The sequence below is a fragment of the Opisthocomus hoazin genome, chromosome 12 (assembly GCF_030867145.1).
Source record: "Opisthocomus hoazin isolate bOpiHoa1 chromosome 12, bOpiHoa1.hap1, whole genome shotgun sequence".
NCBI classification, from domain to species: domain Eukaryota; kingdom Metazoa; phylum Chordata; class Aves; order Opisthocomiformes; family Opisthocomidae; genus Opisthocomus; species Opisthocomus hoazin.
In genome coordinates, this window is record NC_134425.1 from 23,902,385 (window position 1) to 23,923,064 (window position 20,680).

At 44.2% G+C, this 20,680-nt stretch overlaps 3 protein-coding genes across 9 annotated transcripts in view; 2 read left to right on the top strand and 1 right to left on the bottom strand.

Annotated features, from left to right (window-relative positions):
* The window catches only part of LOC104334771 (heat shock factor protein 4), a 38,528-nt gene extending 35,962 nt beyond the window's left edge, over positions 1 to 2,566 (top strand). For 4 of the 5 annotated variants that reach the window (XM_075433304.1, XM_075433305.1, XM_075433306.1 and 1 more), the window contains one exon: positions 2,015 to 2,566. In XM_075433304.1, the coding sequence (XP_075289419.1) occupies positions 2,015 to 2,370 (356 nt within the window). In that variant the 3' untranslated portion in view covers positions 2,371 to 2,566. The remainder of the gene's footprint in view (positions 1 to 2,014) is intronic. The other variant, XM_075433311.1, reaches the window with a different exon arrangement.
* Positions 242 to 14,194, bottom strand: DNAAF1 (dynein axonemal assembly factor 1). Of its 2 annotated transcripts, XM_075433313.1 has the most exons (14): positions 14,009 to 14,194; positions 13,664 to 13,895; positions 13,209 to 13,349; positions 12,620 to 12,755; positions 9,896 to 9,987; positions 8,824 to 9,045; positions 7,900 to 8,066; positions 7,525 to 7,646; positions 6,754 to 6,968; positions 5,350 to 5,610; positions 4,643 to 4,752; positions 1,953 to 2,021; positions 675 to 1,026; positions 242 to 342 (listed from the first exon to the last, which is right to left on the bottom strand). In XM_075433313.1, exons 2-14 carry the CDS (start codon positions 13,797 to 13,799, stop codon positions 242 to 244), a joined length of 2,124 nt encoding a protein of 707 aa, XP_075289428.1. In that variant the 5' UTR covers positions 13,800 to 13,895; positions 14,009 to 14,194. The 2 variants fall into 2 exon arrangements, with proteins under 2 accessions (XP_075289428.1, XP_075289429.1); XM_075433314.1 differs by lacking the exon at positions 242 to 342 and having other exon boundaries at positions 482 to 1,026.
* Positions 14,195 to 14,227: 33 nt separating this feature from the next.
* HSDL1 (hydroxysteroid dehydrogenase like 1) lies at positions 14,228 to 20,391 on the top strand. 2 transcript variants are annotated; one of them, XM_075433445.1, is made up of 5 exons: positions 14,228 to 14,278; positions 14,954 to 15,186; positions 15,809 to 16,254; positions 18,302 to 18,529; positions 19,430 to 20,391. In XM_075433445.1, the coding sequence occupies exons 1-5, from the start codon at positions 14,229 to 14,231 to the stop codon at positions 19,529 to 19,531; spliced, it is 1,059 nt and encodes a 352-aa protein (XP_075289560.1). In that variant the 5' UTR covers position 14,228; the 3' UTR covers positions 19,532 to 20,391. The 2 variants fall into 2 exon arrangements, with proteins under 2 accessions (XP_075289560.1, XP_075289561.1); XM_075433446.1 differs by lacking the exon at positions 14,228 to 14,278 and adding an exon at positions 14,585 to 14,674.
* Positions 20,392 to 20,680: the final 289 nt, after the last annotated feature.

The window sequence follows — 20,680 nt, forward strand, 5'->3', positions numbered from 1 at the left end:
GCACTGAAATGACCGAAAGCTCTGCTGTGACGGTTGGGTGCTGGAGGCCGCGGCAGCCCCTGACCGAAACACCGCGTGCCCCTGCTGAAGGTGGTGGTTTCTATAGCACAGGGAGCTATAAAACTATAAAAAGTCGGGTTTAACTAACGGTCCCATCCCTGCACTCTGCATTCAGCGAATAACCGCATGCAGACAGCCAGGCACTGCGCTCCAGATTCGGTCTGGTTTTTTTCCAAGGTGATTAATCCAATCCACCCTCACCGTCCTTGGCACCTTGTGCTTCGTGGGGACAGCCTTCACCCTCAGCCAGGCACTGCGCTTCTCCATTGCTGCCGCTCCCTGCTAAAAGCATGAAGGCAAAAGGCAAATGAAACTCACTGGCGGTCTTTCATTCCAGAAAAAGAACTGTAGTGCCCAATTTTTTAAAACCATTTAAATAAAACTCAGCAAGAACTCCTGTGTAGAAAAAGAGAAAATAACATTTTAGTGCCGAATTTATTAGGATTCCCACATAAATAAAAGGAAGAGGTCATTGTTAGCTAACAGTGGATTGGAAATTTTTTCAACAAGAGCTGAACAAGTCCTTACTTTCAGTGTGCATGTGGCACCCACCTTTTTCTCTGTGATTAATTATGTCACTGTAATCTTACCAGGGCAAATAACTGTAATCTTACTTTCCCCTTCCCGTGGGCTTGGGTCGGCTGGTCGACTGCAGACCGGTGACGATACCAGATCATCCTTGGACTCCGGGATAACCTCCTCTATCAAGGGTTTCGAGGGGGTTTCTCGTTTCTTTTTGGTCTCCAAGTATCTTTCTGAAAGAGCAGGCTCTGTAAAGAAGCTTTCAACAAGGGGCCTTAAGTGCTCCTTTTCATGCTCTTTACGTATCTTACAGACATTTGAAAAAATTGCTGTTGGAACTTCTCCTACTGAGGCCTCAGACATGCTTTTATTGTTTTCCTCTAATGCAGAATCGCTGTCATTTGTCCTTTCAGAAATTATTTCAATCTTTGGGCGATATTCCTGCTGTAAAGGCAGAAAATGTAATTGAAAATACATTACTCTAGATATAAAAGCGCAACGTGGACCTCTCTTGTATCCACATAACATAACATAATGACCAACATCTTCATCTGACTTCGGTTAAGAACTGAACACTCTTCAGATCGTGAGAACTGCTAACGCCTACTCCTTCCATAAGCTGCTTTGTTCCCATCCTGTCTCTTCTTTTAATTGGAGGTTTTATTGGCCAAGACGTTTTGCAACACTGTTATGAGTCTCTGAGCAAAAGAGAAAATTAATTCCATGCCTTGCACTGACTGCAGGAAAAGTCTGCATTATTCTGGAGGGACTTGCGGAAACAGGTACCGTACCAGCCCCCGTCAGTCAGCACCAGCACTAGAATCAACGCTGCGCGCTCAGTCTTCAGTGTTTTCTTTTTCTTTTTTCTCTGCTGTTTCTGTTTCTAGGCTTTTGCCTGGGTCACTCTGAGCACAGCGCAACGCTAACGTGGGCACGCACTGTCCCGAGTGGCACAGAGGAGTTGCAATCTCTCTGTGCTTTCAGTTGGAAAGTCTGATTTTATTCAGCAGTAGGCGATTTGTTCAATCTGTTCAGGCCTTTGTGGCATATTAGTATTGGTAAAGTACATTTTAAGAGTAATCTTCATTAAAACACTACATGCTACCAAGAAATTAGTCATATTTAACTGTTGCATTACTTGATCCTAGGTTTTCATTCTCCTACATTTGCAATGCAATAATAAAAAAAAAATTTAAAAGTATTTACAAGTGGATAGAGAAGACTTGCTGAAACCTCCATTTTAGTTTATAAATGCATAACTGATTGCATCTCCCCAGACAGCATTTCGCAACTTAGATTGTCCTTATTTCGCAAAACGTTTGTAAATGTGTCTAGGGAAGCTCCATCACTGGAATTCACGAGAATCTCACCTTTTGAACAAAGATTTCCTCTTCTGGGGGAAATTTGTTTACATCTATATCTTCTAAATCAGGCAGTTCCTGCGGACAATCACAAGACCATGAATCAGTGGGAAGAGCTGCTCTAACCAACGCAACACGACCTCTCTGCCTCACTGGGAATCCGCTTCAGAGGAACCCTCTCCAGGGAAGGAGGCCACAGCCAGAACACCGCGCCGGCATCCTCTCCGAGACCACCGTGTCCTCTGCTAAGCACAGGGGGGAAAAGGAAGGTCTGTCTGTCTCCAGCGACAGGAGGTGGGAAGGCAACAACCCTAATGTCAGGCCAAACACGACACTATTTACTGTGCTCTGTGATTACCAGGGGAAAAAGGATGAGCAGCACAGCATTAACAGGGTTTTAAAAGCAAGCGTGATTTTCATCTATTAGCTGTTTCTTCTCTATTCAACAGACTTCATCTCAGCTGCAGCCTGTCTTTAGCCAAACCAAGATTGCAGTCTACCTGAAACTGCTTCTCAGGAAACTCTGTTAACCTAAATACATCTAATAAAACAATGTTTCACCGTGAATGCCTCGTAATTAAGGATAGAGAACTGCACACTTGCTGAGAACAGTTTTCTTCAGGCAGGGCCAATCATTTCAGCTTTCCATGAGCAAATATTAACCTAAGACAACGATCGTTTGCTGACATCAAAGCAAAAAGAGAGGGTGGGAATACAAAATCACAGGTAGGAAGTAATAACTTTTTGCCATTTTTTTAGTGTAGGTCAATACCAGTAAAAGCATCTCCTTTTGTTTTTAGACATTTTTAGAGCTTAATGATTTTGTAGCAAGCTGCTCGGTGTGACAGCGTCAGGAACTTCTAATCTGTACTGTCTGGCGTGGTGAAGACTACTATGGAATTAAAATCAAAAAAGGAAATTTCTGTTTCCGACTATGATTGTAGCTAGTGCAGCCTGTCCTGAAGTCAGACAGTTTTATAAGAATAGCATTAAAAATGCACAAAAAAATATCTGAGATTAATGTTAGTGAGTGAAACTTGACGCCTGTAGTGAATGGAAATAGCCGGTAGCCTTGCTCCAGTCAGCAGGGCGCATTTGCAGATCAACCCAGCATCGCTTACTAAACGCTACCCCGGTTCCGGTGCACAAAATGCAGTTCAAACACGCCAAGGCATGTGCAGCAACACGAGCTTGTTTCTGCTTGACAGAGGGATGTCACAACCACTGCATTACAAATCCTCCCCCTCGCTTCGCCCTTATATTACTGCTGAGACCATCTCCTGGCTCCAGGACACGAGTAAAGACGACGGTGCTGCTCCAGAGCTTCTTGCCAGTGGCATCTCCACAGCCATTCCCTGCCATGTCGGAGCTGAATCTCTTTGGAAAAGCTGCAGTAGTGTAAGTATTGGAGGCGGTGTGAGAGGCTCTTTGCATTGCTAAAAGTCAGCTGGAGACCAAGTAGCACAGAACACTGAAATGTAGATTAGTGTGTGATTTGGGTTTGTTTTTTCTTCTGCACAATTAGCATAGTCACACCTTTGATGTGTCAGAAGAAACCCCAGGCACATATGCTGAAGAGTTCCTTTTATGCTATGTTCAGGTCTGTGCAGAAGAGCTTGCTGTGGTGCCACATAGCACCAAGAAAAAAGCAAAGGCTGAATCTATGAGATCTTCACATTGTGGGTACCTACAGTATCTCTGTTTATTTAACGCTTTTATTTCAGACCCTGCAAGATCTGCTTATAAAAATAATACTGTATGTACTTGGAACTGCTGCCAGTTCTCTCCACTACAGGATGGAATCTTTTCCTGGGAAACTAAGAGCATAGAAAATGTGTACAAGACTTTTCTAAGACATTCCAGTCAGAATTCAGTTAACAGCAGCAGCAGAAGGGAGCAAAGAGTATATTCAGCGCTCTGGGAAATGATAAGCTCACAAGTTTGTTATTGCTGGTTATGTCATCACCTGACACTGGCAGCTGAGCAGCAGTGTCACAGCTGGGATGGGCTGAACAGCTCTCGTCTGAAGTGAGATGGTGTTTCGCAGTGGGATCCATGTCCTCCTCATGGTTCGGTGTGGGTAAACATGTTTAGATGTCTGCATCGTCAGACAGAAATCTTAGACAATAGCAGACCACATTACAAATGTCAATTGCTTATTATATACCTGAACAATTCTGCCTTTCTTGGAAATACACCTAAAAGTCATATTTTGAGAATTAATTTATACTATCTAACACTGCTAGCTAACATTTGCAATGAGTGGGTGGCTGTTTCTTCCTTCTGCTTTTGCTGCAATAGTTCACATTTTCAACTGCACATTTCATTTGTGTTTTGCCTAAGAGGACGCGTGTATCCACTAGATTCTTTTTGTTGTGATTTCTGTTTTATAAATGAGAGCCCTCATTAACTTCTCCAGAGAAATCACAGAGACAGAAGGTCAACTTCAGGTGATTTATGGACAAAAATAATCTTTGGAAGCGGTGGTAAATTCTTTACGCATACTACACTAGAGGGAATGAATACCCCGACAGCTTTACTTTTTGGGTTTTTTCCTTATTTCCTTTTACTTTTCGTAATAGTAGACCTTACTTGGAAACCTGGACAGACAGTTTTATCAGCCAGGATGTGACAAGAATTAATTTGGGAGCAAACAATACCCAAATCTGAACGTCTCAAAATCTGAATCCAATACATACGTCAAGATAAAGCTTCTCCGGTGCCTCCAGTTTGATCTGTTCCATTTCAGCACATTCACCCAGTTCAGGAAGCATGGCCTTTTCAGTAGCTGCCTTCTCTCTTGGCAGTTCTAAAGAATAAACAACACTCAGTTGCAAAGAACTAGCTGAATGAAAGACTTTCTGTATTGCAACAGCAAGCACTGCAAAACCAAAGTGCGGGGGACCTGACCACCACTCCACAATTCACAGCTGAACCCAGCACTTTGTCTTTCCAGCATACTCTTGGTCTCCCTTATATTGTATAAATTTTTTGCATTTTGCAGTAATCTGTTCCACAAATCGACCGAATCGTTGTTCCGTGGGCAAAGGCACAAAACCACCCCCAGAGCGATGTCCAGCCTCTGCTGGCAGACAGACCGCCCAGTTTATGTGGGAGCAAGGGAAGCCTGTAAGCTGTCCTGGCACATATAACAAGTGGAATGCCGCCTTTAGGTAGCAGAAGTTGCAGGTTGAGCCCTCAGAATTTTTTTTGTTTGTTGTATTTAAAGAATATTTTATCCGGTATTACTTGATTTTCAGCTAGTCACTGTGGAAATCTAGTGGGATGTCCTTATCTATGAACCAGACGGTTTGAACCGCGGCAGAGGCAGTGCTATGCTAAGACAGAGTCTGGCTCCTCATCTCTGCTTCCTCAGTTTGGTTTGACTCCTCACTGTGTACGTTACCGTCTGTCTTCTTGTTGAGGTTTGAGAGTTTGTAAGAGTCTGATTCTTGTGCATGCTCTGGAATTCTAGCAGGAATATTTCCAGATGGGAAATCTGCGTTCTCTCCCCTGCTTGGTAGAAGTGTTATCACTTCATCATGAGCATCAAAACTTTCATTTCTACATTTCTCAGTCTTCTCTTGAATTTCTTTCTCTTCTGATAGATTTGAAGTCTCTGGTGTATTAGATTTTCCATTGCTGTCATCCGAATTTCCAGTTGCTCCTACAGAAGAAACAAGTTCATTTAAACTGCTGAGTTAATCTACCATTACTCATTCTAAATATCCACACTTTACTACATGGAAAGCTCCTACTTCGTTTGAGCAGCTGTGCACGGATCAGTAGTCCTTCCTCCCAAGATTGCAGCAATGTTGTAGGTTTTCCCATCTCAACTCATAACTCATCTAAAGAAAACACTATAGTAAATAATTGCCTGGTATCTGTAGTGAGCTTTGAAAAGAGTCACCAGTGACTACGTATTTAAATATACGCCTGAGCATTTTGATGGATCAGCGACAAATGCTGAAGTTATCCTCTCCTCCAGGCAAGCTACCTGCTTGCAGAAAAGTTTCACTTCTTAGTCAGCCACGGTTGACTAACACAGCTTGTTGACAACTATGTCCAGAGCCTGTCAAACCCCAAAACGTATCAGATAAACTCTCCTCTGCACCTTAGCACTGCCTTCTTCTCTGGCTTCAGTCCTGTTTATTCTGAAACACACCTACTTCTCCAGAAAGGTTAGGTTGGGACCTACTACTGTTCGCAAATGTACGTCTCCTTGAATAATGTGACAGGAGAATTTGTGGCATAAAAAAGGGCAGCAGGTGAAGCAAACCATTAAAGACCTTCCTCTCACTGCCCGTGTTACCACCGAAGCAGGCCCTATGCTGAAGCTCTCGCTGCCAGTGAAGGCAGCAGTGGCTGGGGACTGGTGCAGCGGTTATCACCGGCTCTCGCTGGAGCCCACCTGCCTGCTGAAGCCAGCCCTGTCCTGCATCTCGCAGAAGTACTGCTCTTGGGTAACTGCCTGCTGCCACCCAGGAATGCCTGCTGGAACCACTGGTGCCCTGACCAGCACCTGGTCGCTCTGCTGCAGAGCACAAGAGCTTGAAATGCTGCGACAGAAAGTGGTTTGTTGTATTTCTGTTTTATCAGCAGGGAGAAAGGTGATGATTGCTGAAAATCATTCTGTGGTTAATCTAAGATGCATCAACATTAATATAGTGTTTAGTATGGGAAAAGAAGATTAATAAATACCTTCCAAAAATTGCACCAGCCTGCTTCTGAACATTTGGGAACTCTTCATTTATTTTAAACATTCAAACTGAAGCAGACACAGACATCTTCCAAAATATTAACAACAAACCTTCTAGGATGTCTGCTGCACCTCCATCTCCGCATTTTGTGCTTGCGTCTCTTTCTTCCATATACTTTTGTCTTTTCTGTTCCTCTGCTTTTCGCCTAATTGCTGCTAAGGCATTGATGCTGTCTTGGATTTTTTTTCTCTCTCTGGTTTCCCATTTTTCCCTTTCTGCTTTCTCAGCTTCAAGCCCTCCAACAGCCCAGGCTTCTGCACAGGCTCTAATGAAAACACAAAAGCTCACTGTAATATAGCTATAAAAGCCCATCTTTATAACGAGAGAGAAATTTAAAATAGCTTGCAACGGTGTGAAATAGCTGCAAGAGAAAAAAGCATGTAGCAGTGACAATCCCTTGCACAACAGGGATGCACCTGTGGCTTATCTTGTGTGTGCAACCACAACAAAAGCAACAAAGACACCCAAACGCTGGTGATCACACCGCCAGAGATCTGCCAGGAGTGCTGATCTGGGCTCTGCTTTTCCAGACACCCGGGCAGTTTCTGTTGAAATCGGGCTTTTCCTCTGGTCTACAGACTTGGCGTAAAACAATGGTGTTGAAGAATTAACTCTCATGTGAAAAAAATACATGTGTTCTTTCTAGGTATGTTAGATGTAGAACCCCATAGTATAATACTCTAGTACTCAGCCACCCACCCTCGACAAATTATAGCAGTCGGTCTCCTTTCCCTTTGATGATAATATTGACTAAAAATGGATGAATGATCACTAGCATTTGAGCTTTATTGCTGTGTAAAGAAGATGGCTCTGTTTCTTACCTATCCTTTGGGAAAACTGGTCTGTCATCCAGATACGTTAGTAGCTTTAGTCGAACAATAAGCGTTTTTCTATAATTAGCAATTTTCTTTATGACTTGGTTTCCCATCAAATTCAGCACATGCTAGAGAAACAAGGGAAACAATCTTTAAAGTTGAGTGACAAAACAAAACCCCAATCTGGATAAGCACTTTCTCTGTCACTTCAAAAACAAGTGAATAAAACCTCCTGGGTGTCACAGGTAAGCTACAAACCCAAACACCATTTACCAACGTTTCTTTTAGACCACGAGCTGTTGTGCGCTGACTACACGTCAGAACCAGCTCAGGGGATTCACCCATCCACAGGATACAAACCCTCAGCCGTATTCGGCTTACCAGATTGGGCATGGTCTCCAGGACAGTGACAATACTCGGATCACTCAGCTTGTTGTGGGAAAGGTCGAGGACAGAGATGCTTGGGCATTTTTGCAAGTGCTGTATGTCTTCCACTGTCTGTAGCTTGTTGTGCGCAATCTGCAGAGTCTGCAGGACCTTCAGACAAGCTGTTGGGCAAGAACAGTGCAATGACAGCACAGGTAAGAGGCATTGCTTCACAGAGGGTTTTCTGGAGCAAGCAGAAAACTGCATTGTCACAATAATGGTTTTTGTTGAATTGTGGGCAGCTTTTTTCAAAATTTGTTGTTCTGCTATCTGTGCTTTTTGGCTAGGCCTCCAAAGCTGCTGCTTTCACCCCAGGAGAAACAGCTGATTGTTTTCAGGGTGGTGGCTGGTTTGAATTCGTTTCAAACTAGTCAGTGACACACAAGCAAGAGCTTGTGTTTCATATTACTCCCAACGTACACAAATGATAATGCAGAGGCATTCTTTTTTTAATTTCTGCTGAAGATGGGAATAAACCCTTTAACAGACATAAAAGATTTGGTAATCGTGTCTGCCACTGCCAAAGCACATCGTAACTGTAAAGCAGATGGTGCAACCTGGATTGCCAGCCTGTCTACAACACAGATTAGTACCGACATGGTATTAAGAGGAGAGGAAAAAGCACTTAATTGCCCGAGGTACCCATGTGAAAGTAATAACTATGTCTTTTCAGTTTTCTCATCTATGTAAATTGCCAAATACATAGGTTTGACTCTTCAGTAGAAGCCTTGTGGACTTTGGTAGGGGATACTGTGCAAAATTCCAACATGAATGAAAAACCCCCTTGAAACTAGTGCCATTAACAATAGCTCGGCTCAGTAAAAGCTTAGGAATATGGCCTGGTTGTAGGTTGAACCATGTTGTACCAACAGTTCTTACAGAGATTCTCAATGGTCTTAATGGAGTTGTTACTGATATTGAGGGAATCCAGCTTTTGTAAGGGTTCAAGGTTTTCAATTTTGTTAATCAAATTGAGTTGCAAGTAGAGGCAACGCAACTCGGTCAGAGCCTCCAAATTCTCAATTTTTGTTAAGCCATTGCATTCCAGCCATAAACACTTCAATCCTGTATACTCTTCAAGATTCTCCAGTCGGTCAAATCCTGCAGAAAAAGACGTTTTAAAATGAAATTACATTGGCTGAATACAAGCCTTGGGAAGAGTAAATGTCATTAAACTAGTGCTGCTGAAACAGCCTGTGAGAACACCTGTACTCCAGCTGCTGCCAGTATTCCCACTGAATTAATGGTACAGCGCCCGGCCCGTAAGGGGCAAAACCATATAGGTCCCTGTTCTGGTCTGTATCGTGTGCAACGCTTTAGATGCTCAAATAACACTCGTTGAGAAAATAGCAAAACCAAGGCCAAATGCAGCAGGTAGATTCAGCGTATCCTATTTATTGAAAACGATTCTTATGCTAACCTGAACCAGCTAACCGTACCACGCAAAAACGTGCTCAAAGAGCAGAAGAGGATGATCCGTGTTCATTCTAGCAACTTCTTTTTCTTTCAGTAGTATCTGAGAACACGCAGCAAGTCTTTACCATTGGGTTTTTTCCTGACCATTTTTATTTGGCAGTAAAAAAGTCCCCAAAGCTGGAAAACGGCTGCTTTATGCAAACACATTTAAGAAGAAATACGTATATTTTCCTCTGAATGCAACCCAGACCAGTATTTTAAGACATTTCCCAGAGGCTACTGTTTTGGAAAAAAAAAGTGTCCCTTGATTCCTACTGAGCTGTTGAATGACTCCACAAAGTGAATTAGGTCTATAATCGTTCACTTTTCTACCTTCATCTTGACTCATTTTGTTTCACAACTTCATTGTTATATAAAATTTAATTTCTAATTTGAAAGAATTGTTAGATACTTTCTTTCAGTGAGCCATAAAATAGGTTCTCTGCTAAAACGCTACTTGGAATGATAAATCTAAACAGCCTTGTCCACATCTTACCTTTGTAATGCAAGTAAAGCGTGTCATTTAAGTATGGAGTCAAGTACAGCTTCTGCTGTTTACAGATGTCCTGCAGAATCTTTTTTGTCATTCTAAAATAAGAATGGGAAACAGAAGCAAAACAAAAGATGTACATCAATGTGCGTTCTGAAATCTCTGGGGTTTTAACACATTTCAATGCAACACAATTAACGGTTCTTTTATGCAAGAGAAATAGCTACAGCTTTCAAGACTATACTCCAAACAAAAAAGCAACCGTTTCTTTAGAGTCACTTTCCATTTCTGCCTGTTTGCAGTGAGTTACCAGGCTCTTCTGCTAAAAACCAGAGGGTATGTAGGAAAGTGGGTGGGGAATCAGAGAGTGCATCTTCCTGGCAAAGAGCAGCGTGATTCTACGTTAGATTCTGGTTCCTTCCTCTCCAATTCTTTCCTCCGTTGCTTGCTGCTTTGGTGCAGGACCTCTGGTGGCATAGCTAATATGCAATGTTTTTCTCAGACTAGAAAAATCAGTAGTTATCAACCTAACATTTTAATGAAATGCCAACTCTGAAACAGCACTCGGGACAGTTTTAATATACAGCTGGGATTGGCTAGGAATGCCATGGTAAGAAAATGAGTAATACCTGGTCAGTTGTAATTGCTTAACATTCAGCTCCACTCCTTTCGGGATTTATGCAAGTGAGAAGCAAGAAAAGGCTACTCAGGGAAGCTGTGGGCTGCAGCTGCACAGTGCCGGGGCAGAGGACTCGGTGAGAGGCGTTGGGCAGAAAGCTGCAGTGTGAAACAGCAGAGGCTGCAGGGGCAAAGCACTGGGGCTGGCAGCCCAGCGCGGCCACGCGCGGCCAGAGTTGCAGACAGCAGGACAGCAAACCCTCACAGTGGCGAGTAACCACATGGGCAGCCTGAAAGCTGTTAAACCAGAAGTGGATGGCAGTGAGGTGCAGCTGAGGGGATGAGTTACGCCGTTGTCTGGGACCCTGTGTGAGGCAGCACTGCATCGACAGATTCAGAGACTTGGCAGTCCCCTCGCAGGGACTTTGCGAAGGACAGGACACTGGTTTTGGAGGCTGGGTGTCCAGGGCTACATAAAATTTCATAACATTATAGACCAGCAAGTCATGAACCCATCAGGAATACACTGAACAAGAACACTCCAAAGCAGAAAATATCTCTATCTTCCTGCTTAGAAAGATGAGATTCTCTAAAACAAAACTGCAGAATAGAACTTCTAGTAGATATCCCTCACTTAAAAAAATATTGCAAAAGTACAATGTTAAATGATCCAAGATTATTTTCTACTTCTAAATTTCGTATTAACAACTTGAACTTGGCATTTGTGGTCATAAGTATTTGCAGGCCTAAGGTCTGTAACAGTAAGGTTTTCTTGGCACAAAGGTCTTTTCAAAATAATGAAAAAACTTGAGTAAAGGCAATGAACTTAAATCTTTGATAATGAGTTTGCTTTTAGATGTATTTACTTTCCACTTACTACACTAACAGTCTCAATATTGCTGAAGAACAAAACTGTAATACAGGCAATGAGCCAGCTGAGTTCCTGGGGCAATATAAAATACGATTTTCAGCCTGTAACTGCCCTGTGAGCCAAATGTGCCTGACATAAGAATGAAAGATTTTCAAACTTTGAGCGAAATCTTTAAATATATACTATTTTCTTGTATTGTCAGCCCAGTTACATTATCGTATGCTAGCTGCTTGCAGTATATCCCACTGTTTTTCATTGTAGCATCTAATCAAACTATTAGCATCCTCAGGCAATGTACAGGATCATAAAATGTGTTCCTTCAAAACACTCATTATCTTACGTGCAGTTACTGCTTTCTGCCATCATTCTTTATAAGAATTTAATCCTGAAGCGTGCCAGGCTGATCAGCCTGGGATAACGAAGTTTTCTATGTAAGTGCAGTCAAATCTACCTCCTGATAATTCAGTGAGAGTCTCTCCCTTGACTCTACGGTACTGTAACTGTCTCTAATAGAACAGTTATGTTAAAGTTAGCAGCAACACAAACTTTGGGAAGTTTCACAAACACGTAAGCAGGTACAGGAATGGAGGGTAAATTTCCATTGTTCCTTATATATCACTCCATAATTAGCCCACATGACCAGACTTTCAACAATGTTATTAAATAGCACCAAATATGGTTTTTAATTTTATTATTTGCTTGCAACGTGCCTAACCTAAGATAACACGAGAATAATCCCATTTCACAGCTACTGATGAAGAGCCATTGCAGTGTGTGCTGGTTTAGGCTGGACCAAAATCAGAGCCAGAGCTTACAAAGGACTTGCATCTTACTGTTCACCAGCTGAGGTACCTCTGGGTTTCCTCTGCTAAAAATGATCTTGACAACAGTAATATTTACATTGTGATGAATTAATACAATGCATGGTCCGAATTGATACTGAGAAACAGTACAGTCTACTGCCAAATGACTCTCGCAAGAGTTTGCACAATTTTCTCCACATCCACTAAATCGCCTACATCATGTAGGTAGAATGTAGTTTGATACTGCAGCCACAAAAAAAAAAAAAAAAAAGCTGTACAGATGCTGGAAATATCACCAATTCCTGATTTATCAGCTATTCTCAAATTCACCTTCAAAATTTTCTCCTGAATTAAAATCAACATGTAGAATAGCAAGGTTCCCATTGACTCCAACGATGCCAAGATGTAAATAAAACGCCTCCTCAGAGACTGTATTACCTTACACAGCCCCTCTTTTCTTCTGTCCTTTGACGGAACGAGCTGGTTACTGATTCGGGATCGCCATCTGATTTTTGTTCGTGCTGTTGACCTGCTCTGGACGTACAGCTGATGGCTTTCTCTTGAGTTTTAACATCTTTGTGAGTAAGAAAACAGGTTGCAGTTTAACAGTGTGGGTGGAGCAAAAGTGTCACATTGGCAATTACTTTAGTGAAATATTGAAGGGCGCTTGAATATTAATTTCAAGAAAAACACGCTAATCAGATTTTTGCTGACATTTTTAATGAAAGAAATTTAAGTTCTTTAGAAGGCAAAGTGGTAAAATAAGTAGTAGTAAGACAAATTGTTGAAATTTGTGTATTTTTTTTTAGATCTGGAAGTCAGGTAGTACCCACTAGTATTAAGATTATTATAACGTACAGTGGCAATAAAGTACTGGCACCAATGTTCTTACGGACTTAGATAGCTACTATATATGAGATTTAATTAACAATAATTTGATTTTAGCAAGGCTGCTAACTTTGCATGTAACAGCATATCTGGGTCAACTCAAGCACTGTCTGTTAGTCCAGCTCTTCTACAAATTTACCCTTCTGCACTCTTCGGAAGGTGTCTCCAGTGCTGTAGTCATTCAAGCCATCTTTAGGCTGCCTTTGATTAATTGCATTTTCAACACTCTTCTCTTTAGGTTCTTGCTCTGCACCTTCTAGTTGCACTTGTAGTCCGTACACTTAAAAAGAGACAGTGCAAACAAGATTATTTTACCACTTAAATGTAATCAAAACATTGAGAGGTCAGGCTAGCTGTATGATTGCAACACAGGAGAAGATACCTCTCCGGGTAGCAGAAGATTAAACAAACGGGAAAAAAACAGGCACAGCAAGATAGCAACTGAGCAAGCCTCAGTTACGGCGAGATTTTCAGTGACTTCAGCGGGAGAAAGAATAACCTCCTGTTGCATCCAGACGAGCAATGACAGACTGGATTCCTGTGTTCACAGAAGCTCCCCACGCCCACCCTCGCGCGGCAGCTGGAAGGGCTCACCGGGGCTGGCAGCACGGCCTGCGTTCCCCACGTGGGCAGCTCCATTCCCAGCGTCGCTCGCAGGCTCTGCTGACACCCCTTGCGCAGCAACCCCCTCTCCAAGCCCCTTGTCGGCGTCTCCGTTCTGTGACTGCATTTTACGGCGGGCGGTTTAGACAACCATTCGCCAAGTCGGTATCTGAGTAACCCCCCAGCTTCCAGATGAGACGCCTGATGGCGTTGGCAGGAGAACCTGTTGCAGACAGAAAGACCACAGGAGTAAAGCACCAAGCCCGCACCGCGGGGCCAGCCGCTGCGGAGACTCCGACAGGCCGGGAGAGCCCCCGCCGCGGGTCCCTCACCCACCCCGGCGCAGAGGCCTGTGCTCCCGGGCTGGGCCGGGCGCTCGGCCTAGGGCCCCGGGTCCCGGGCCCCGGCTCACGGCGCGGCCGCGGCGCCTCCCGGGCAGCAGCAGCCGCAGACGGCGAGGAGCGGAGCGGCCCTGGCCCTCTCCCGGAGGGCCCCGAGACGCCTGCAGCCGCGCTCCCTCCCCCCCGCCTCAGCCGCCCCAAGCGCCGCCGTCGCCATGGCGACGCACGCGCGCAGGCCCAGCAGGCCCCGCGGCCGCTGCCGGCGGTGGGTGAGGGGAGCGCGGCGGGGCGGGCCGGGGCCGGGCGGGGAGCCGGCTCCGCGCGGGGCTCCTGGCCGCGGCTGAGGGGCCGGCGGCGGCTTCCCTCCGTCCCGGCCCGGGGAGGGTCCGGCGGGGCCGAGCGAGGGGCCGCAGCGGCGTGCCGGGCCCGCTGTCCCGCCCGAGGCCTGCGGCCCGGGGTGGGCTTGGCGCCGCGGGGCGGGGGCTCCGGGGGCGGGCGCGGTGCGCGGGCCGGGGCAGGGCCGGCGCCGGGGGCTGGAGTCGCGGCCCCGGCTGGGAGCTCGCCCGGCGCCTGGCAGAGCGTGGGGCCCCGTGTGCGCAGCTCGCTGCTGCTGGGCGGGCTTGGCTCCCTCGTAGGTGGGTCTTCATCCTCCAAAAACCGGGTGAGCTTCCCGCATCCGCTTGGACCCCAGCTGTTTTGTTTGCGGTACCTCTGATCCGTGTCATCGCAGTGGGATTAATTAATAGCTAAACTTCAGCTCAACCGCTGAGGGTGGTGGTGGGTGACACCCAGATTTTAGCAGGCTGGCTCATGGCTTTTCTGTGTCAAAACGGCACTCGGTCTGCAGCGCGCCGAGTCTCACAGGTTATCCGTGCAGCCTGAGACGTGTGCGTGGCCCAAGAGGCAACTAACGGCCTGTGTCTCTCTGATTTTTCCCCAGGCTCGTGATCACCATGGCTGCAGTGGATCGTTTCTACCTCTTGTACAGAGAGATTGGCCGCTCCTGCAGTTTTTATGTAGAGGCCCTGGCCATAGTTGGAGCTTGGTACACCATCAGAAAGTGCATCTCTCTTGGGTTTAACACTTACAGGGCGCTTAGGTTGCACTTAATTCCAAAGCTGGTCGGTGAGATTGATCTTGTCAAGCAGTATGGAAAATGGGCCGTGGTCACCGGTAAGAGACTGGAGCAGTGTGTTTGCTTACGTTTATGGAATGTACCGTGCCAGTACTGTAGAACTTGCTAGCTTATGGTGCTGGGTGAGCTTCATGCCGCAGGCTGGGGCCTGTATTGTCTCAGGTCATAAGTTAATCTGCTCGAGCAGTGGCAGTTCAGTGCCTACCTAAACCCAGTTCCTCAGGAGACGGCCAAGCTCATTGTGTTGACTGACTGCTGGGAAAGAATCACAGAGCAGTTTCTCCCCAAAGTTGCAAGGTTCAACCTGAACACATACAGACAGACATGCAGACATGGTCCTTTTTTTTTTTTTGTTGCTATGGGCTTTTTGCGCGTGCTGGAGTTGTTCAACAAAGTTTAAGTCGTGTAGCTCTGACATCCTTGCCTTTCATTAAGGTTCTACTCTAGGCTCTCTGTTGTTGTCACAGAAGTATAAAACTTGCATGAGGTGGGATTGCAGAAGGTTGCTGCTGACAATGTTGTCTTTAACGTTGTGGCTTTGAGATCAGCACATTCGGTGCCACATGAGAAGGGAATAAAGCTGTAATTGAAAGAACTGTCCAAACAAAAAGCTGGGGCTGCTCTGATTTACGCCTCGCTTTTTTTCCTTTTCTATTACAGGTAGCACAGATGGTATCGGGAAGGCATATGCTGAAGAACTGGCAAAGCGGGGTGTCAACATCATCTTAATCAGCCGGAGCAAAGAGAAGCTGGAGGCTGTGTCGAGGAGCATAGCTGAAACCTATAAAGTGGAAACAGATTTCGTAGTAGCTGACTTCAGCAAGGGGCGTGAGCCTTACCCAGCCATTAAGGAGGCTCTGAAAGACAGAGATATCGGGATTTTGGTGAATAATGTGGGAGTGTTTTATCACTACCCAGACTATTTTACCAACCTGTCTGAGGACATGCTGTGGGACATGGTCAACGTAAATATTGTTTCTGCTAACATGATGATACGTTTTGTGCTGCCAGGCATGGCAGAGAAGAAGAAGGGGGCAATTGTGAATGTTTCTTCTGGATCCTCTTGTCAGCCAACACCAATGTTTACGGTCTATGGAGCCTCTAAAGTAAGTGGGGGTGTAACGTTTAATGGTATGCACTGGAAAGTAGGTGCACTATAGGTTGGTTGATTGCAAACACATTCAGCAAGGATATCAAAACATCCTTGAAATTTTCTAGGGATTTGCTCAAATACCAGAGGGGAGGTGAATGTTACGTGTGTTGTGCAGTAAACTCTTTATGCTCATCAACACTGGGCTTTGAACCAAAGTCAGTGCTATTCGGATGATGTGTGAGCTGTGGCGTAACAGTAGTTCTAGGAAGAGCGTTCCCTTCCTCGGAGGAATGATGTGCCAAGCGAAGTGGCAGTTCTGTGACCTGCTGAAAGGGTCAAGAATTTCATCTCTCCCTTCTTCAGCTGAACCATGCAGACTTGCCTCAAGCTACTTCTACACTCGTATTTGGTAGCAAGAGGGGCTAAACTCGTGCTCAGGCCACCCCTGTGACAAGGGCTGTAGCCAAATCGAGCCACTGCTTCTCCAAACACCAAAGGGCAGAAGGTTTCTGACACTATTGTCTGTACCATATCTGGGGAGAAGTGAAAAGGAACTTCCTCCTCCACAATTATTCTTCCTGAGGAGATCCAGTCAGTAATGAATAGGATGGGGCAGCTGGGCGATGCAGGAAGTATGAATGTGTGTGGGGATGCGGATTTACACTGGATGACTTGCTGCTGAATCCACAAAAGGAACTGAGACTGTGGAAGGATCTCATCTCAGTCCGGTGTCTGAACAGAAGCAGCTATTGCTCCCAACCTTTGGTGGCTGCCCTGTGCTGTGGCCTAACCCCTGTGAGCCTTGCTCCTGGGATAGCACTTGCTAGGTACTTCCTTTTGCCTGGAGCAAAACCAGCTTTTATTGCCCCAAGGTATAAAACTCCTTGCAGATTTTCTGCAGTGTGGAGGCTGGCGTAAGATTCCTGTTTCTGTTGCAGAGCACCTCCCCCCTTAGTTATGCTAAGTGTACGCAGAACTGCACTCTGTACTAAAACAATTAAAAGGCCTGAATGAAAAAGAACAGAACAAAACCAAATGGACCAAAGTTTCTTCCTTTAGCTGGCGTAATTAATGCAAATCCAAGATCAGCGATCCAGTTTAAAGCCTGGCCTCTGAATAGTTAGGTTCGCACAGAAGCAGGAACAAGCTGCTCTAACATCCTAAGCCTCTTTGCGCGTTAACAGTGTATGGTGTTTGGGGCGGTTGGCTTGTTTGGTTTGTTTTCCTAAAGCAGGTGTAAGAGCATTTGTAGAAGATGCTCTCTCAACAGTTTGCTGGGAATGGAGCTTTTGTGAGGCTGTGGGGGAGCAGAGACCAGTTCACTCACAAGCTGAGTCTAAAATGCTCTTTCTCGAGGGTGACTGGCTGCGTGGCACAGCAGCCGCTTCAGCGGGGCGTCAGTGGTGCTGCCTTGGTAAGACTGAGCCGCGCTCAGTTTTCCTTCTGTTCCGTTCCAGCAATCCGAGTTACCAGGCTTGTGCTTTTTTATGTTACTCGGTAAAAGTAAACTGCGCTGAAGGAGATCATACAGATACACATGAACAAATGGATGTTGAGTTTTGCACAGGGGAGCTGCAGGAAGTAATCAGCCTAGCTTCTGGGGAAGATCAGTTGAATACAAAATTCACCTGTAAATGTATTAAAGAATGGGACTTTGTTTTGTCCTTTCGACAGTAGTATAGATAGTTAGCTTTGGAGTGTCCCCTGCAGCGCCACCAAACTGAACAAGGTGTTTGTTTCAGATGAAAGCAATGTTTCTGTGCTTTTTTTAAGCAGAAACTGTCAGATTGTTTGCTAAATTCACATCAGAGTCAAGCAGTTTCTTTGTCCTGTAAATTACTGTACTGTTGCAGGTTTTTAGCAAACAAATAGCAACAAATAGAAATGTTGGTAATGCTTTTGAATAAATAGTATAAAGAGATACATTTCTAACTTTTAATTTTTTTTAGGTGATCTATAAAATATGCTACGACTTTTCTGTAATTTTAATAGAACTCTGCTCTGAGACTTGTTTTTAAAAAGAAAGAAAAAAAGATGTCTCTCTGCTTTTGTCTTTCTAGGCCTACTTGGACTATCTCAGTAGAGCACTACATTATGAGTATGCCTCAAAAGGAATTTTTATTCAGAGCTTAACACCATTCTTCATTGCTACAAAAATGGCAGTATGCAGCAGCATCATATCAAAGAGATCTTTCTTTGTTCCTTCCGCCGAAGAATATGCAAGTCATGCTGTTTCTACACTTGGGTTATCCACCAGGACTACTGGTTACTGGAAGCATGCAATAAAGGTAATAGAATTCATTGAACTGTTCCATGTTTGTCAGTAAAAGTACATAAGCTGCTTACTTTCTTAGGAGTCTGAATGAAAACTATGCTCGTATTCTGAAAAAGTGCAGTATATATTATAGGACTTAAAGGCATTGTGCCAAATTTTCTCACTAATTCTGCTTTAGCAAATTATGCTCGGCATGCATATTTTAAAAATGAGAGCAAATCCAGTTCCCACTTGAAATGCACAGCAGAAAGGGCAGACAACTTTTTATTTAAAAGCAGAGTATCTCATTTCACTTGGTGTGTTGCTGACTGGGCAAGCATTTCGCTGTCTTCTATGAACGGAAGTAGCTTTTTTCAATCTTAATTTATTGAGCATATTTCTACTTTGAGGAAAAGTGGGTAAGGAGGATGTAATAACAGCAGAAAAATAAGGCCACATTTTTATCCTAAGCTTCCAGGAAGCAGGTTCTCTGTATGTTAGGTTTTCATTTTTAGGGGCAGACTGTGGGCTTCAAAATGAAGTTTGTGAACATTGGTCACATCTCGTGTGTCCTGCTTAGTGGCTTTCTGCAGCATTAGGTCGAGTAGAAGGAACTAAAGAAGTGGGGATTAGTCCAGAAGGAATAAAAGAGGTGGGAAGGATTCTGGCAAGATGTGGCAGTTAAAGGAAGTGGACAGTATTGCTGTTGTAGACTTGAACAAACCACTTCAGGATTTATTTGCAGAACCTAACTGTTCAGCTGCGTGCACTACTTTCAGAATATCTAAATGTATTTAAGTTCAGGGGGTTGAATTTAAGGCTTAGGTGCTGATGTTTGAGCAGGTTTTGCCTTCCTTTAGTGTTAATTTGAGAAACTGTTTGTTAATCTGTCCCTTCCTTTTTTTTTCTTTTATCTCCTGGTGCCTCTCCACAGTTCGCATTGGCTGAGCATCTACCTGAATGGATCTGGGCATGGTTTGCATTGTATTTTCTCAGAACTGTACGCAAGAAAGTTTTAACGTGCAAAATGAAATAGGAATATGCAGATGTCCTGCGTAACGAGTACTGTATTTTGATCAGAGGGCTGCAAAAATGTTTAGTGAACCTTAGTAGACTTACTCTAACTTATCTGTATGTTGCTAAACAAGCTATGTGTAATGCAGACATCAGAAGTCTGGATCCTCTCTGTGTTAAGTAGCTCCTCCGCTGCTTTCCTCCATAACAAAGAGCTGAGCTTGTTGAGGTTAATCTCTGTTCACTTTCTTTTCAAGGTTATTGGGCAGGAGCAGGTACAGTTTTAATTCTGACAGTAAATGACAGTCTCTTGCATAGTGCTATGTGATCTCAGCTTGTAAAGTGGACAGAATTTGAGAATTCTCCAGATCTGTCAGAAATGGGCCGCCCAAAAAACACGCTGTTCAAAAAGACAATCCCAGTCAACCATATTAAGTTTAATACATAGTTCTGTGTAACTTTTCTGCCTGCTAACGGCAGATGTTTGTATGTTTTAAGTGCAAATGTTGTTGCTTTTGAATGATGTTATTTAAGGAACTTTTCAAAATTAAGGTGTAGGGCAAGGTACTATTGACTTGGAGGTTGCTTAAATGACTTAAAAGGTCCTTCAGAGCTGTAAAGGAATTGGAGATAAGCTTGTATGCTTTCTTACTCCAAGTGTGAATGATCTCGATAATGCTTTAAATATTGCTTCAGCAATCTGAAATATGGCTGGAGAATTGAATAAAGAATGTAAAAACATATTAGCTCAATGACGAAGAAATAATGTTTTGATTTTAAAATTGTTTTCCTAAGATAAAGAAAAAAAACTTTTTGAAGTTTTGATGCTGTTACGATTTTCATGCTTTTGGTTGTATAAATAAAAATGTTAATGTGTGTGTACCTACTGGAAGTCGTCTGGTATCACACACTGCTGAGATGTGTTGCAGGCTCTACATCTGTTCTTTCTGTGTACACATAATTGCTACCTGAAAGAGGGACATGACTTAGGAAGAATGCGCTCCATCTTTTTGTATTTTATATCATCGTGCGCTTGTTAGCACTGCTCCTGTAATGTTATACTGAAATATCGAACCCCTGAAATACCTCTGCAGTATCTTACACACAGCAGCATGACTGCAGGAGCATCCTCCCCTCCTCGGTGCCGGTATGTGTCGTTTGAATGTTACAG

Excerpts from the sequence above, each read along its gene's own strand:
- HSDL1 (XM_075433445.1), top strand. The coding sequence starts at position 14,229 with ATGGCGACGCACGCGCGCAGGCCCAGCAGGCCCCGCGGCCGCTGCCGG. Across the intron at positions 14,279-14,953 it reads CCCCGCGGCCGCTGCCGGCG|GCTCGTGATCACCATGGCTG; the intron begins GTGGGTGAGGGG and ends ATTTTTCCCCAG. Across the intron at positions 18,530-19,429 it reads ACTGGAAGCATGCAATAAAG|TTCGCATTGGCTGAGCATCT; the intron begins GTAATAGAATTC and ends GCCTCTCCACAG.
- DNAAF1 (XM_075433313.1), bottom strand. The coding sequence starts at position 13,799 with ATGCAGTCACAGAACGGAGACGCCGACAAGGGGCTTGGAGAGGGGGTT. Across the intron at positions 9,988-12,619 it reads GAAAAGAGGGGCTGTGTAAG|AATGACAAAAAAGATTCTGC; the intron begins GTAATACAGTCT and ends TTCTTATTTTAG. Across the intron at positions 6,969-7,524 it reads CCAGTTTTCCCAAAGGATAG|AGCCTGTGCAGAAGCCTGGG; the intron begins GTAAGAAACAGA and ends TGTTTTCATTAG.